Genomic DNA, 18,291 nt, shown 5'->3' with positions numbered 1-18,291 from the left:
GCTCCAGCTCTGGACTATAGCCAGTTTTGAGTTCGAGATATTGAGTGAGGTGACATCCTCACTGAAATCATAGTGTGATGTTATCTATGCTACCTCACTCTAGGCAGTTTTAAAGCACAAATGCCATTAACTTGCATTGAGATGCCCTGCCTTTTGTGTGGATTAGTAAGGTTCTACATTGTATGACATCATTCCCAGAACTTAGTTTACCATTACCTGAATAATAAGGTATTCTTTAGAGAATGAGTAAAATGATGTGCAAAGGCTAAAAGTAAAATATGTCTGAACACAAAGGCAGAGCACTGATGGTGACCACCAAATACAGACATAAGCAGTTTATTGTTACCATTTCTGAAACTGAAAATACAGTACAGCATTTCAACAGTAGAGTGTAATTAATGTTTATAGCATACCTACATGTATATTACTGTATTCCACATAATGCATTTTATATTCTGTAAATAAATAACAGGACCCAAGATGAGTTCTTATGGTAGAACCAAGAGTAAAGGTATGTCTACAATGCAGCTGGGACCATGCTTCCCAGCCCAGGTAAACACATACAGGCTAGCTCTGCGAGGCTTTGGCTAGGTACCCAGTGAGTTGGGCAGGTTTGGACTTGGTTGGCTATCCTGAACCACCACTCATGGTGCTACGGCCATACTGCTATTTCTAGCACACCAGCTGGAGCAGCAGTAGTGTGTGTCTGTTCACCTGGGCTGGAAAGCACAATGCCAGTTTCAGTGTACACAAACCTTAAATGTACTATGTACAAGGGACAATAGTTCAAAGTGACTGACAGAATTAAATTCTGCATTCTGCTGTTTGTATTTTAGGATGTACTTATCTAATGGCAGAATCTGGCCTTTCAGTTGCACAACAGGTTCACAATCTTACATTTATTTTGTACCTTTCAGGGCCTGATCCTGCAGTCCTTACTCAGTCAAAACTCCCAATGAAATCAGTTTGGCTCAGCTTCTTGTTTTACATTAAATGATTTTTTACATAAAGTGATTCCTTTACTCATCTGTCCCACAAAGTCAGGTTATTATAGGAATTAGTATACTCCGAATGCATCAAAAAAGATGTTCATAACAGCAAAACAGGTCAGTAAATACAAAGCTAAGAGGTTTATTGTATTTCTTGTAAACCCTAATTAGGAACCTGTTCTATACTTGTGTACATGATATGAGTACCATTAACATTACACTTGGGCATAGGAAGCAATTTTACAGGTGATATATGATGTGATATTCATGTTCAGAAAGAGTTGTTTTCAGCTGTGCTAGAGCTAGGGACATTTTGATTTTACAGCTTTTAACACAGTATCCCATTTACTGTTCATGTGTTCTAACTGCTGTTTCCTAAATCTATGCTGAAATAAATCATTACTGTCTTCATCATCAGCCTCTGATACTATCTCCATTTTTTGTATGATCAGTTTAATGAGCTCATGCTGTTTTTCCAAGAGCGTTGACATATCCTTAAGCCTAAAACAAAAGAATACAGAGTAAATTTTATAATGTAGTTTTACAGCAGATTTCATAGAATCATAAACATTAAAGATACAAAAGACCTATTAGATCATCAAGTTCACTCCTCTGCCAAGAAAAAAAAAGTTCCCTAGTGTATATTTAATATCTCATGCCATGGTGCTTCCCCCATTTCAGGAATATTGAGTTGGAAAATGAGCTGCATGGTCCTTGAGAAAAGTGATATATAACTACATTTCAAATATAAGAGCAGAGGTCTGTCCCATCCTGAAGTAGAATTATCACTTGCAGGGCATGATCCTGCAAAGACCTTTCTATCCACAATAGTTACTCATTTGTGTAGTCCCACTGAGGTAAAAAGGGCCAGATTTTAATAGGTATTTAGATGCCTAAAGAGGCAGATTGGTGTCTAGAGGATTTTCAAAAGTGCTTTGGCACCTGCCTAACTAAATCTAGCCCAAAGGAATTACTGAGGATTTAGTATTAGCCCTATAGAATGCAATTTGACATGTACGTGCTTTTGTTATATTTAACAAAAGCAATTAATTACAAAAATGGAATCCATCTCCAGAAACTGTCTCCCATGGGTTACTGAATGAGTGTTTTGAAAACTCCAGTGGTGGTCCAGTGGTAGAACAGTGATACTCAGACTGAGGCTCGGGAACTGCAAGGGGCTCTTTAATGTGTCTCCTGTGGCTCTTTGCAGCACATGATATTAAAATACTGTGATATTTAATTATTAACCAATTTGGATCCTTTTACTAAATACCAATTGTAGAATACTTGGTCAGTCATTTTGCTGTGAGAATTTATTATATACATACAAACACACACACACACACACAAAGCAAAATGACTGACCAAGTATATAGTAATTGACACAATGAATTCACACTACTGTGGCTCTTTTGGGTAATGTTGATCACTAATTTGGCTCCTGAACCACTCAGATCTATCACTGGCCTAGAACATGGAAGACCTGCGGTCAAGTCCCTGCTCTGTCACAGATGTCCTGTGTGATCTTTGGCAAGTCATTTAGGTCCACATTTTTTTAAATGAGATTTAGGCTCCTAAATCAGTTAGGGGTTACAATGCTGAATGCAGCAACGCCTAAATATCTTTTAAAGTCTTGACCTTAGTGTCTCTATGCTGTAGTTCTCCATCTGTAAAATGAGGACAATAAGACTTCACTAGCTCACCAGGCTGTTGTGCATCTAATACATTACATATTGTGAAATATTCAGATATTACGTGATGAGGGCCATCTGAGTACCTTAGATAGTGTTGTACTCATAAAGTGAAATTAAATCTAAGTGCTATGACACTGGCATTAACTGAAAATATATTCACAATGCTGATTCTACTTATTAGTGCAGAAATAAAATAACAAAAATAAATACCTGTATTTCTGCTTCAAAATTTCTAGTTCTAAAGTTGTGTCAGCACTCTGAGCATCTGTGACAGAGTCTTCATAACCAAAGCAATAGTTGAACACGCTCTAAACAAGAAATTGTTTAGACATTACAATTCAGACATTACAGTGATGCACAAAACCCTAGGGAGATAAATGCAGCAATTTCTCCTCCCCAGAGTGAAAGTTGCAGCTTCTATCATAAAGTTATATTTTAGCACCCTTATAACTTTGGCTTAGAAAATGTATTTGGCCTAAAAACAGCTAGGTTCTCTTTGCCAGCAAAATAACATGTTCCCTCAAAGTCTGGAGATAAATATTCTGTCCTGCAGGTCATTAAACTATTACCCTTGTTTGAATTATATTAGTTTATCTCATATTTCGTCTTTCTCTGCCAAGCTTCCCACATGGTTACACTTCCTTGAAAACTCATGACCAACTATAGTTGCTTAATCACAGCTTAGTTTCTTCAAAGTTATGTTATTTTTGTTGTGCATAGTTTGAGGCCTAACCCTGTGCCCAGTGATGTCAATGGAAGATTTTGACATTAACTTTAATGAGGACAACATTGTATCCTCTGGTCCCAATCCTGCACACAGCAAAAATAATAACAACATTCCTATTGACTTCAGTCCATGAAAAACAGAGCCCCAAGTGTGTGTCAGCATTTTACTCTAGGATACATCAACTTACCATAAATCCACAGTATCTTGGCCTATTAGGATACACAGTGATTGATTCCTGGTCCACCCGACTTAGGAACCAATATGGCAGCTTCTTCTCTAAATTTGTGTGAAGATTAACCTAAACATATTTTTGCATTTAGAGTAGTAATTAACATAGTATAATACAATTCTCTTTAGATAAAAATGCATGATTCAGATGATGTAAATGTCCTACTCATTTTGGTAATAGGTTTTAAAAAAATTTGCTTCATTGTTTTGAAATGTAGACCTTCATCCAATGTATAATATGTAAAGCTGGTTGTTATGGCCAAAAAGAGGAAAAGTCATGTGTTAGTCATAGCAAAATAATGCAAATGTAAAATATTTATAGAGAAAGAACACAAAAAGTCTCTGGAGACACTTGTTTAGTGGACGCTGGGTAGGCGGGGAAACATCTGGAGTCCAGCATAGTTTGTAAATCTCAGTCTCAGAGCTCAGGATGGATGGCTTTGTGCTTAAGGCCGTGGATGCAGACTTCAGAGACCTGTATCCCCTGCTCTACCACAGACATAATGTGTGACCCTGGCAAGTCACTTACTGTCTCTGTGCCTCAGCTTTCCAACAGCAGAATAGGAATACTAGTAATTCCCTGCTTTTTAATGATGTATTGTAAGAGTAAATACCTCAATAATTATGAGGCTCTCAGATACTCTGCTGATGAGGGCTATGTAAGCAGCTAAGATAGAAAGACTGTTATTGAGGGTTTCAGTGGGATTCAGGGAGAATCATGCAGTTGTCAGAAGGTTAGATCAGAGAGGATTTCCATCACTTGAAGAGGTTGGGTTTGCAGGACTAGTAATAGGATTAGTAATAATAGGTATTAGGAGAGATTGTGCAATAGGATGGTGGTTGGGTACTTGACATGGTGGTAGGATCTGAGACCATTCATCAGTCAGAGTGGGTATTATGATGCCCTGACATGCAGGGGGCATGGGTCTATGGTAGGGCCGCTGTAGGGTAGCCTAAGCTGCCTTGTGTAAAACTGGTACCAGTAGGAATTCTCCCCTGGCTTAATTCAGGGCTCCACTGGGACTTTTTACACTGTTGCTGCTGTGTGATGAATTCCTCTGTGATGGGGTGTACAAACTCCATCCTGTGCCCGCAGGGGTTAACAGACAATACTGGACCCAGGTAGTCTGCCTGCAGCACATGCTCCAGCTTGAGAGGAAGCTTAAAAAGGGAGCCACTCAGCTCAGAAGGGAAGAGGCTGGGGAGAAGACAGACTTATCCTGAGGGCTCCTGAACAAGGACACTGAAGAAGCCTCACTGTGGGGAAGAGGACTACCTGCTGAGGCCAGCTAGGGCTGAAGATTTAGTTGTCTTTTCTTTTGCTATCTTATATTTAACTTGGAGACTTTGGGGGAGACGGATGGCAGGAAGTGACCCTGGGAGGCAAGCTCTGGGGCACTCCGAATTGTCCAACATTTTATAGGGCCCTGGCTCAGAGCCTGGTGGAGTGGGAGGGCCCAGGATCCCCTGCCAACTGCTCTTGTTGCAGAAGGGACATAAACCTCACCCCCCGCCCCCAAGTAAGGAGAGACTAAAGATGTTGAAAATCCTGAGGTGAGGATAAGCCACATACAAGAGTTAGGAACTGGATGGAAAGTCCTTGCTGCTGGGAGGTGAGAGACTGGAAACTGGGTCCTGGCCCTTTGAGGACTCTACTACACCCTCCCATCCATTTAAACTATTAAGGAAATACTGAACATGTATACTGATTTCTTTAAACATGAAATACTATATCAGCTCATTTCAGTTATTCATAGCATTGGTATTTCATGTTTTTATCAAACATGGCAAAGGTCACATAGGTCATTTGAAGTTTCAAAACACAGATATTTGAGTTTTCTGATAACCAACTGTGCTCTACACGTCACTGGGTGACTTCTAGTGACCACACCTGGGGAATAGCATTCGACCCATCTCGTCCATGGTCTCGCGCTTTTTGGAGTCAGATTACTCCTTATCTTCTCTTTCCTGATTCTGGATTTGCCATTGGAACCTACTCGACTCCCGTGGCTACTTCATCCCTCCTGGTCTCTTACCAGACTCCTTACTCCAGTACAGGATGCCAGGGCTTGCTCTCCCAGTGCACTTCCTCTTTGTTCCTGGAGGCCTGCCAGGGAGCAACTGCAGACTCCTTCCCCTGCAGCCCTCTTCTGCTTTCAGCCTCTTGGTTTTATAGTGCTGGCCCTGCCCTTCCCCATCTGGGCTTCACCCTCAATAAACCTTGGCCCTCCTTTTTTCAGGTGATGCAAAGTGAACTAATTGGCCTCTTAGACCCTTGTTATCCTTATCAGAGCTGGTGTAGGGTGTACACCACATCACACCAACCAATAACTAAATAAGTGCAAAACATGCATTTCTTCAAGAATTGCCTGTGTATTCCATCCCAAACCCCTGCTTTCAGTCATTTGTATCTCTAGCAAAAGAAATTCCTTTTGGGATGAAATTTCTCATGCCGTAAGCTAAAAGCAAACTTTAAAAATAAGTTTGAACATAGTCAGTTCAGCTAATTGTGAGTTTTGTGAGCATCAAAAGAAAAGGTTACTCACCAGTTCTTTGAATGTATTGCCTCTGCACACTTCTGGATATATGCTGCAGCACTGTGAAGCTCTGGGAACTTTCTAGAAAGCAGTGCAAACCAGGGCCTCATGTGCACCCCCTCTTGACACTGAGTTCCTGAATGTTCGAAACTACAAAACAGCTGTACACTCCCAACCACCTGGGTTCCTTCCACCAAACTTTGGAGCCCTAGAGAAGTAGAACTCCAAGGTAGTGTGAGGCTGCAGAAGCAATACATTCTAAGAACTACAATTAATGATAAGAAACCTTTATTTCTTATTTGACAATTGCATATTCTTCATGTTTCCACTTGTGGAAGTCTAGTGATCATACAATCTATAGGCAGGTGGGCTGAGTTCTAAATAAATGTGTGTACAGAACTCCAAGCAGCAGACCTGCAGATTTCTTAAGTGAAAACATTACGAAGTCATGTCACCTAAGCTGCCTTACTCCAGTAAGCAAGCCCCAAGTCCTAGATTTTTAAAGGATTTTAGGCACCTAAAGATGCAGATAGGTGCATAGTGAGGTTTCCAGAAGTGCATAAATGAGTTAGGTGCTCATGTACTTTTGAAAACCCCACCAGCTGCATCTTTAGACACCTAAATACCTTTGAATTAAGTCCCTTAATTACAGTCATTGGCTACCATATAATGTGACTCAATACATAGCCTCTGCCCAACTGAGTGAGCCTCTGATATGTTGCAGGGGATCTGGGGTTCTTCACATTTTCATGAATCTTGATTATTTTTAGGCTAAATAGATTCTTCCCTTCAAAGGGAAAACAATAAATCCCCCAAATTACACCACTACGTTTGGCTTTTATGCTCACATAACTAAAATTGGCTGAACTGACTGTTCAAACTTTAACAATTTATTTTTAGCTAAAAGCATGAAAAATTTCATCCTATAAGGAATTTTTGGATAGTTACACAAATGATCAAAAGCTGGGATTTAGGATGGAATGCACTCGTCAACCTACCTAGCTTACAGAAATGTTTGAATATAATTTTACCATAGTGATAAAAAGGATACTAAAAACGACACTAGAGACCAATAATATTAATGCTAAATAAACCAGTTCTTTCAAGGTGATATTTAAGCACTTATATCTGCTACTTACACCCTACAAACTGAACACACACTACGCACCTGCATTGCAATCCTTTTCAGTGCAGCATATTTTTGCACCTCAGCAATGTCTCCAACAGCCAGACCAATCTAAAAATACAACATAGAATCAAACAAGTATTTTTAATTACCTGATTTTTTACATAGGGTGGTTTAAATTATGTTCCTCACTGGTGTTATGATCTGAAAAGCCTTTTGCTAAATCATATTGTATCAGCAGAACACTTCCCCACTAAACACAGAAGATTTGTCCATACTTAAAATCCATAATCAAGAAAGTTAATTGTTTGTTTAATGCCATTTTCATTTTCTTAGCAAATTATATTTGGTTATCACTGATGCTCTTTTTAACTACTTCTAAGAACCGTTCAAAAACTAATACACATTCTTTAAGGCCCTTTATTGCTTTCATTGACTTCAGTTGAAGCAGGATCAGGCCAACATCCTGTAAAATAAAAATCTTTGTATCATTTCCTATCAAACATGTTGTTTAATGGGGCATAGGCAAAAATGATACATTAAATATTTTCTCTCGCACACTCTCTTTGCTACAGTTCCAGTTTGCTGATTCTTTTTATTTACATCAGTCCTACCATTTAGTGTTCAACAATACTTCCAGTGGGATAAATGGTACATTTATTTAATAAAACCCGCTGAGATTTGCTTAAGCAATTTGTTTAAATATGACTCTAAGAACATCAAGCTATAAATTACTACAGTTAGGACTAGATATTGGCTTTTATGCCCTGGATGGGGTCACTGTGAAGCCACATTAGTTCAGGAGGAGCACTGGAGAAACTATGCCTCAGACAGGCACAGTCTCTGCTGGGGCTTGTCCATGGACATGGGTCGGGGACACAAACTGTCTGGTACAAGACTGCTCTCCGAGGTGTGCCACCCTTGCTCTGTCAGCTTGTGTGGGGCCATGATCTTGCTTCCTTCCTTGTGCATTTTTGGGTTCATTGCTTCCTAAGGGAGGGGGAGAAACCAGTAGTCTCTGGACTCCATGGTGCATAGGTGCTAGTAGTGAGGGAGGGCAACATAAGGGGCTGCCTTCTTGCATGGCTACCTTATACTTTGCAGTTGCACAAGAGACATCACAATCTGGCTCTAAATACATAAATATTCAAACTTGTTCTGTAGCAATGACAGAAAAACACGTGTTTTAGGTAGTAAAATGATGGAAGATTGGAGAAAAGAGAACCAGAGAAAGGCAAAAGGAAACATCTCAATGTGTTCTTAAAAAAAAAACCCCAAAGTCACGTTGTTAACTAATGAACAAAGTTTGCTGCAAATCAGCGTGCACATACACAAATGATCCTATCCAGTAATGATTGTATAAACAGCAGTCTTCCCAAATCTCCACATTTTACTATATGAAATACTTACCAGCAAGTTCATAAGAAGAATTGGAATAAGCAAGGTGAAGACAATGAGAATTGCATAACTCAGGAACGGATAGGGCAAATTATCACTTAGCAGTGGATCAAGGAAAGCCTCATGATAATTAATATCTCCCAGCATCATAGCAAACGTCTGCATTACAGAAAGGAGCGGAGTCTTGTAATGTTGCTGAAAAAAGAAATAATGCAGGCAATGTAAACGGGAACATTTTTAAAATCTGTAATGTCACCTCTATTTTTTTTTTCAGATTCTCAATTCATGAATATTGGTTTTGGTGTATTTAAAACTCGCACATAGCTCTGTAAAATTTACAAACACAAGATAAGAGTGGGCCAGCTCTTCTGCTGGTGTAAACTGGTGCAACCCCATTGACTATTCAACCTTGCAAAAACTATTATTCTAAATACCATAACGAAAGATTCAAACTCGAGTGATGCACTTCTGAAGTGGATTAACTTCTGGCTAGAGAGAAATGAGGGGACACAGAATCAGGATATTCTCTCCTATTCTATTTTTATTTACAATGTTCACGTAGGGACAAATTAGGCTCCCATCTGTGCTAGTGTAAAAGGACTTCTGAGTTTCTCTGCTGCACAGGGCACTATGTTCAAATACTTTACAAAAATCTAAGTAAATTATATCAACACATACCTCTTTATCAACCAAACATAATCTCATATAAAAATGATTCCAAGTTCATTTAACAATGAACTATAGTATTTTCCCCCTATAGTATTTTCCATACAACCTTGTTGACTGGTATTAATCATGTTACTATTCTTCAGTTCTTAATTGACTGAGTCAAGTGTCAGCTTTTCCATTATTTTACCTGATATCAGTGTCAAGGTACAATTATCTAGGTACAATAACTTAGGTTATCTAGGTTTTTTTCCTCTTTTTTTAACACTGGCACCGTTAGTACTCTTCCCCAGCATTCCAAGATTTATTAAAAAATGAACATCAACGGTCTAGAGAACTTCTTGTCCAATTTTTTTTTAATCTTAGGGAAGATCTGTGCAAGAAGGGCTCCAACAACACTAGGGTTCTTATGGGGCAATCTATCCTTTTATATTTTCTTTTATAGGGAAAAATAACAGTAGCACCTTTTGGATTGGTTTCTGAATTATTATAAATATGTTATTTTTTCAAAGATAGAAATTATTTTTCCCTTCTATAAATTTTCCTAATTTTAAAATACTTCATCAATTGTATCTATCAAATATCTGAATACAGGAAACATACAAACAGTATTATTAACAATGACAACAAATAACTATGCCATTAATCTAACCTGTGAACACAGAAGGACAAAGAAGCTGAGTCCAAAAGCCAATATCAGGAAAAAGAACACAACAGCAATCCGAATCAAAGTCCTCAGAATTTCCCAGAACATTACAATGTAGATTCCATAGTTTTCAAATCTAAGGAAATGTTTGTAGGTAAAAATTAACCACCATCAAATACTATAACAGGTTACTTTTCCTGCCATATCTGTAAAGCAGAGCACAATCCTAATGCATGCAGCCCGGTTGACATTTTGCTTCTAGGAAAGATTTTTAAATAGTCAGTACATTTTTGTAATTTCATGCATGCAAACAGTGGAAAAAGTCAAGTTTGTCACAAGTTTAGAACAGGAGTTTTGAGATTTTTTAATACAGTGGATCACATTTTAATTGAAAGATGATCGTCTCATGGCTGGCTTCTCTCCCATTCATGATCCCACCTTCTCTTTCATCTAAGAATGCCTAACCCCCTTGTATCATGTACAGCAAGATGAGTACATGGAAAACTAATATTAGAAACCCAGTCCATCTTTTATAGCTGTCTTTTAATGTGACTCAGCCACTAGAAACAAGGAGAGCTGGTACGAAGAGATAAGCCAGCTCTCCAATTTGGAAGATCTTCCTTCTTTTGCAATGAGGGGTAAAATGTGCTACGCCTCTAAAAGCTGCAGCAAAAAGCTCACAGTTGAGGTCAAGGGACAGGCTACCATGGCTTTAAGATGCCTTTGTAGCCTCCTGATTTTGTGCGACAGAGGGCTGCCTATGTAACAGTTGGTTCAAGCTGGACCTATGCACAGAAGTGCTACCCACAATCCCTGCAGCGCGATGTCCCAAGTCACCGCCCCCTCCCACTCTTTGCCTCACCCCCAGAGTTGCCCCTACACCAGAGCTTACAGTGGATTCTAGGGCACTAGAGATGCCTTATAGAAAGCTTGCACTGGGTGAATACCCACACTCCCTCAGTCAGATTCAGGGCTTTCACAGCTCTTTGACACTGCCATGGTGTATAAAAGGATAAAAGGGCCTTAGCATATGGAAAAATCCCAACTTTAGTGTTTCTCCAATGATATATTATGCATTAGTTCAGAGGAGCTGTTTTAGGAATAGTGGACCTACTCTTTTTCTGTTTTACATTGTGTATATCAGGAGTAACTCCATTGAAGGCAAAGGAGTCATACCGGTGTAAAATGATGTAACTGAGAAAAGAGTCAGGCCTATTGTGTTAGGCAACTGATGTAAATGGTACCTAAAAGTTTCTGCTGGCATACAAAATAAGAAGTGCTTTGGGGAGAGGAAGCATTTCCCCAGGGAGAAGAAGGATGGTTGAGCAGTTAGGATACCAGACTTAGACTTAGGAGACCCTGCTTCAAGTCCCTGCTTTATCACAGACTTCTTGTATGATTCTGGGCCAGCTATTTAGGCTTGGTCCATACTTAAAAATTAGATTGATCTAGCCATGTTGCTCAGAGCTGTGAAAAATTTTGTAAGCTGTGTTAGATAGTTAGATTGAGTTAACCCCTATGTAGATGCGGCTAAGTTGACAGAAGAATTCTTCTGTCTACCTAGCTACTGCCTCTCAAAGAGATGAACTAACTACATAGATTAAAAAAAAACCTTCTGTTGATGTAGGAAGCATCTACGCTATGGTGCTGCAGTGCCATAGTTGTGTTGCTGCAGCAGCTGCAGTGTAGACCCTTAGAGTATGTCTACACTTCAAACTAAATTCCAGTCGGAGGCAATATACCTGCATTAGCTCTTACTGAGCTGGCATGCTAAAATAGAGTGTAGCTGCAGCGATGGGAGGGCTAGCTACCCTGAGTACATGGGTTATGTACTTAGAGCTGCTAGCCCTTTCAACCACTATAGTTATATTTTATTTTTAACATGCTAACTTGATCATTGCTAACGCAGGTACATCTTCTCAAGCTTGAATTTATACCGCCAGCTCAAAGTGTAGAGGTACCCTTAAGGGATACACTGCACACCAGGCTCTGACTCAGGTTTGAGCCCAAGCTTCCCTTCTGTCCCCAAACAAATCATTCTGATTTGGGTCAGCAAGCACTCAGGACCAGGCTCCTAGGATCTTGGTGGGGGGGCATAGGTCAGAGCCCAAGTCCCTCTCTGACTCAGGTCCCCAAGCTCTGTCATTTTGCAGTGTGGACAGAGCTCAAGCTGTAGATCTGAGTCAGAAGGTCTGCACAGAGCAGTATGGCCATGTTAGCACAGCTGAGAGACCCAGGTTGAGCAATTGTAAACCCAGGTTTACAATGCAGTGTAGATGTTCAAACACAGGCTTGGAAACACCGAGTTCACAAGCCAATGTCCCACAGACCCAGGTTTATAAAGCAGTATAGACATACCCTTAATAGCTCTGTGTCTTGGGTTCCCAATTTGTTAAATAAATATAACTACTTCCATAGCTCACAAAGGTGTTGTGAGGATAAGTATGCTACCGATTATTAGGTGTCCCGATGCTATGGTAATGGGTACCATATAAGTACTCGATAGACAATCAGTCTGACATGGAAAAATCTTACCCACCCCAGCTCCTTCTTAAAATAGGATGGTGGCATTTTTTTTTCCATTTAATCCATAAAATGTTACTACATAGCTGCTCTGGGATAGCTCAGTGGTTTGCACATTAGCCTGCTAAATCCAGAGTTGTGAGTTCAATCCTTAAGGAGGCCATTTAGGAAACTGGGGTAAAATTCTGTCTGGGGATTGGTCCTGCTTTGAGCAGGGGGTTAGACTAGATGACTTCCTGAGGTTCCTTCCAACCCTATGATTTTAAAATAGCCACCTTTTCCTCAGGTGAGGGGCAGTCTCAATAGCTAAAAACGAAAGGGGAGGCTGCTTTCTTCTGGATATAACAAGAAACATTTCCTTTTATTAGGCATAACTAAACTTTCTCTTCAGATTTTTTTTCTTTTTAAGATTTTTCAAATGATAGCAAAAAAAATAATCTTGATTTCTGAAGCTGAAAGGATATACAATATAACATTTTAAATAATTTGTATTCAGGCCACTAAAAAACCTAAAGATGATCCTTTGTTTTCTTACAAAGTGATATGGAGAGTGTTATTCACATTATCTATTGTTTCTTCAATTGGTGTTATGTGCTTTGAAGTTTTCATTATGAAAAACAACGAATCAAAATTCAAAATTCCTTAGGGAAAAAAGAAACAGAGTAAAGGCCTACTCCATACATGCATTATAATTTTACACATGAAATTATTCCTACTGGATTAATGTTTGTATTCTATGTGTTTGGAGAATCAGGACCGAAATTTTACCTTTGAAGATAAAGCAAGAAGTTCATCCAAGATAAATACACAGAAATTGCTCCACATTCCCACTGCAGGCGAGCTGGGATATTAACAAATAAGGAAGACACAAAAATTATGCTTGAAGTATAAATTGTCCAGTCTAATAGATTAGAATAATCCAACAGGTACTTCAATTTCTAGAATTTGAAAGAAAGAAAAAATTAGCATACTGACAAGTATGAAACCATTAAAAATAATACATTATATATTATATTTCTGTCCTCTTAAATTTTAATGTATCTTGAGTATAACCCTAAATTAGGATTTCCCTTATAATAAAAGAAAAATCCAGCAGTGTTTTTAATATCAAACAAATTATTAAGACAAATAGAGTATGATAAATTATATATATATATACCTGTTGAAAGAGCTGAAATATCTCTTTGCAAATTCCAAATAAACTCATGGTGAAAACTAAACACATACATACTCTTATGAAGTATGAATCCTGAAACAGAAACCAGACAGGACAACAAAATGGTAAATGTAATAGAAACTTTGGCTGAAGTTCTAATTAGGACACTCACGTTGTATTGACAAGTCTGCTAACTCTTCACAGAATGAAAAAGAATATCATTAAAATAGTAATAAAAATAATAACATTTATGGTGAAATCCACTCCATCTGCATTGAGTTCAGACAATGAGGCTCTATAGTGGAGGGGTTGTGGAGGTGAAATCCAGCCCTACAACTCAGAATCAGTGACCAGGACTGCTGTGCAGCCCCCCTAGAGCTGCTATTCAAGCCTATGAGCTGAAATGGTAGCCACTGCCCATCTGTACCACTTGCACAGAGTGTTGGGACCACTGGATGTGTGTAATCACTGAAGCTGTGGCCCATCATCTCTGCACCATTATGATCTCCCAGGCTGGCCTACAGTATTCAGGGCCAGCAAAGGGATCCTTTCCATGGTACTTAAAGGGTGTGCAAGCACCCCTAACTGGCTACTCTCCCTTGATGTCTCCCAATGCAGCCACTATGAAGGACATTAGTGACATGGAGTGCCTCACACTCACCCCCACACCACTGGTGAATTTCATACTCACTAAATAAATTCAGACTGTGTCTTAGTCATATCTTTTCTCAGACACATTCACATGTCAGCAGCAGGGCTGCTCTCACTTCCTTGCCAGTGTGTCAACAATTACCTGAAAGCAACAAATGAGTTTTAAATCTACACCATGGGCCAAATTCTGCCTCACATACACTGTGCTGCCTCAAGTACTTGGCTTACACCTGGTCATATCTTGACTTCAGAGTTGAAGCATGGTTTTAAGCAAGGGCAAAACTTGGCCACGTATTCCAGCAACTTCCACAAGATGCATAAGCCTTGGCTGCAAAGTCACACACAGAGATACTGTATGTCTTGTTTCTGGATGTTTTTGTCACTGATCTTGCCAGCAAACTGTGTGTTGTGGATTTTCCTCCTAGACACATTTAATCATTTATAATTATATTAACCATGTGTCTATAACTGACACACTGAAATTAACATTATTTTCAATGTTTTGGGTTTTTTGTGGGGAGGAGATATTGCAATATAATGTAGATTTCCTCTCCCCTTTTTTTCTGTTCCGTGAGTTGATTTATATTCACCTTAATAGTCATTTTGGAATCATGACATCACAAAATAAAACAAACATGCAGTATTTTAAAATCATTGTTTGAGTGTTCTTGGAAACCTGAAAAGGAAAAGAATCAATACCACCACCACACCAAACATTATAGTTGCATATATTTGATATTGTTATTGTAACCTTCAACTCTATCTTTTAGTTTTCAGGTTCTTATCTCACCGCAGTATATCAACATCTATCCTTCTCTCTAGTTTCCTCTGCCCATTAGATTATTGCTTTTTATTTGTGTGTAAAACACAATGCTGACTGAGAGTGCTGAATAAATAATGAAGTCCCAACTATTTATAGCAACAGAATATTGAGGATACCAATTTAAGCATTCAAAAGTAAGCACAGGGCTGGCTCCAAGTTTTTTGCCGCCCCAAGCAAAAAAAATTTCCCACGCCCCACCCCCAGCCCTGCTCCAACTCTGCCCCTTCCCCACCCCATTCCAACCCCTTCCCCAAATCCCCAGTCCCGCCTCCTCCCCCAGGAGCGCCGCATTTCCCCTCCTAACCCTCCCTCCCAGGCTTGCCTGGGAGGGAGTGGAGAGAAGTGGAGCGGCGGCGCGCTTGGGAGAGGAGGCGGAGGTGAGCTGGGAGGGGAGTGGTTCCTTTGCCCCCCCCCAGGGTTACTTCCTGGGGCCCTCCCCGCGCCCCCCACTGCTGCAGCTCACCTCCACTCCGCCTGCTCCCCTGAGCGTACTGCCGCCGCTCCGCTTCTTCCCCCTCCCTCCCAGGCTTGCCGCAAAACATCTGATTCGTGCAACAAGCCTGGGAGGGATGGGGGAGAAGGGGAGCGGCGGTGCGCTCAGGGGAGCAGGCGGCAGTGGAGTGGAGGTGAGCTGGGGGGGAGCAGTTCCTCTGCCCCCCCAGGTTACTTCCTGCAGCCTCCCCGCGCCCCCCCACAGCTGCACCTCATCTCCGCTCAGGGCCGGCTCCCGACTTTTTGCGCCCTAAGCAAAAAAAAAAAAAGGAGCCGGAGTGCTGCACCTTGGAAAGTGCCGCCCCAAGCACATGCTTGGAGTGCTGGTGCCTAGAGCCGGCCCTGAGTAAGCAGATGACAAAGTTAAGGCTGCATACACAACCTTACTTGTGTGTATGTGTTTTGATTAAGTCTTTTATTATGCAATAGCATTCTATTTCCCAAGTAGGATATCATACATATTGTTGCACAGCAGCCCTTCAACACTTTTACAATTTACAAAGTGCCCGGGGGTTGTGGGAAGAATCCTTAAAAAGAATCTTGAAAATCCTTGAAATATATGCAGGAGCATTTCTTTAACCCCTTACAAGATGAACACAGGCTGAGGTAATGGCTTAGCAGTATTCCTACACTACATTTTTCACTATAGTTACAGCTGAGTTAACCATGCACAGTACAACCCTTCTTAGCTGCATATTTTTTGAGCTTAGTGCAAAATGTACTGTGCTTGTGTGGCCTGTGAATGTCAAAGACACAAAACATGGCCAAGTAAAACCCAGTGTTCACCAGAATACTCAAAAGCACTTCTCTTTCATCATGAATATAACTATGCCAGATTTCAAACTTGCAACTTTGGACGTCACCCATTTTGCTGCTTTTTATTTTTAAGAAAAAAGGAGAAAGTATATTGTTTTCAGTCACTTCATACTAAAAAGCAGCTTAATCCCTTTTGTTCACACTCTGCCTTAGGGCAGAGATGGAAACTGGAAAAAAATGTGCCCAAGAGGTAACTTTTTCAGAAAATAAGTAAAAATAGGGAAAAATATTGTGGAATTTAAACTACAGGAGTTACCACTTCCCATTGCAGGACAATAGGAGCATGAGGATAGATTGTTTGGATGTATATGTTTTATAATTATATGCCTTATTGTTGCAAAGTGACTAATAATTCTAGAAAACCATTTCAATTATCATATCATCTTGTTTTAAAATTATATATTGTAACTAATTAAAAATAGTACCTCATACTCTAATGGTCCTGTTTGATGGATTTCTGTTGCATTGGAAGATATTCCTGGTCGTATGCGGGTGACCAGAAGAGTCAGAGGAATGAGACCAAGAGAATACACACCGAGGTTCATAATATGTGCTCGGAACCCATAGGCCATCCTGGAAGATGAAAAATGAAAAAAGGTTATATTTGGAAGGTTGTATTTCCAATGGTCCTTTTGTGATCATGGAGAAATGCACATTAAGGTTGCAATCATGCAAATACAACTGTATAAATATTCTTAGTGACTGGCCTTGCCCCAGCAGTTCAAGGTGAGCAAAGGTTTAATGGCTGTCTTTAGGGTCTCTGGGCCAAACTCTGCTCTTGTTTCCTTTGAAGTTAATTAAGTGACACCAGATTTTCTGTGATGGAAATGAAAATAAAACCTGTGCCAATATAGATTGTGGTGAGTTTCTGCCTCTAGTAACATTCAAGCAACCTTTTTATTTTATCTGCTAATGGTTGAGATATTTAAATATTCTTATCAGGGTGACTGGATGGGACTGAAACTGACTTAAATTCTACAGTTAAAATTATCTTTCTTTGTAACAAATCTTTTCCATAGGACATATAAACATTTTTATAGTAATGTGTTTCTTTGTATATTCCATTTTATTGAAAACCTGATTAAGAGATTAAAAAACACAATTTATTCTAAAATCTGTTTTAGAGGTCCAGTTAACAGATACATACCACTTCATGAGCAAATATTCTTTACATACAGGATGATTGAGAAGCTCCATGCGATTATGACGTACCATAGCCTACAAAATGTGTAAGCAAATGTATCAAACATACAGTATATCCACTTCAGTTGAGTGACCCAGTTACAAACCAGTTGTTTAGACTACCTATTTCAGTACACTAGAATCCCCTTTATCTGAGCCTCCATTATCTGGCTCTCCACATCAACCAAACCACCAACCGCCGGGGGCGGACAGCGGGGAGTCCCACTGCCCAATCTCTGGTTTATCCGGATTTTTATTATCCCATTTGGCTCAGGTCCCAGATAGATCAGATAATCAGGATCCCACTGTACTTTACATGAATTCTAGCCTATTGAAAGGTACAGTACATTTGAAGTGATCTTATCTAATTTTATTATGATTGAATTGGAAAGAACAGAATATTCTTTGAGGCTAATGTTGTGTGAGAACATTAGAATTTGTTTTAGATCAATAAAACATTTTGCAATTTGCATGTGAAGAAAGAAAATGGTGAACATATCATGACCACTTGTACCCTGGCCAGATCCCTCCCTTAGAAATGTTTTTCTGCAATTCTGTTTACATTTCAGGATGTGGTTGCAAGTGATGAAGGATGAGTTTGCTTAGATACGTGCACATCCACACACACTGTACACTT

At 39.7% G+C, this 18,291-nt stretch overlaps 1 protein-coding gene across 1 annotated transcript in view; it reads right to left on the bottom strand.

Moving 5' to 3' along the window:
* Positions 1-320: 320 nt before the first annotated feature.
* Positions 321-18,291, bottom strand: part of TRPA1 (transient receptor potential cation channel subfamily A member 1) — a 68,971-nt gene continuing 51,000 nt past the window's right edge. The window contains exons 18-27 of the mRNA XM_045007261.1: positions 17,620-17,690; positions 16,898-17,045; positions 13,694-13,783; positions 13,303-13,472; positions 10,018-10,147; positions 8,712-8,894; positions 7,344-7,412; positions 3,598-3,708; positions 2,894-2,991; positions 321-1,490 (exon numbers count right to left, since the gene is read on the bottom strand). Of these exons, the coding sequence (XP_044863196.1) occupies positions 1,292-1,490; positions 2,894-2,991; positions 3,598-3,708; positions 7,344-7,412; positions 8,712-8,894; positions 10,018-10,147; positions 13,303-13,472; positions 13,694-13,783; positions 16,898-17,045; positions 17,620-17,690 (1,269 nt within the window). The 3' untranslated portion in view covers positions 321-1,291. The remainder of the gene's footprint in view (positions 1,491-2,893; positions 2,992-3,597; positions 3,709-7,343; positions 7,413-8,711; positions 8,895-10,017; positions 10,148-13,302; positions 13,473-13,693; positions 13,784-16,897; positions 17,046-17,619; positions 17,691-18,291) is intronic.

Source organism: Mauremys mutica, chromosome 2 (genome assembly GCF_020497125.1).
Source record: "Mauremys mutica isolate MM-2020 ecotype Southern chromosome 2, ASM2049712v1, whole genome shotgun sequence".
Lineage (NCBI taxonomy): Eukaryota > Metazoa > Chordata > Testudines > Geoemydidae > Mauremys > Mauremys mutica.
Note: the sequence above shows the minus strand (reverse complement) of the source record. Positions and strands in the feature narration are given on the sequence as shown.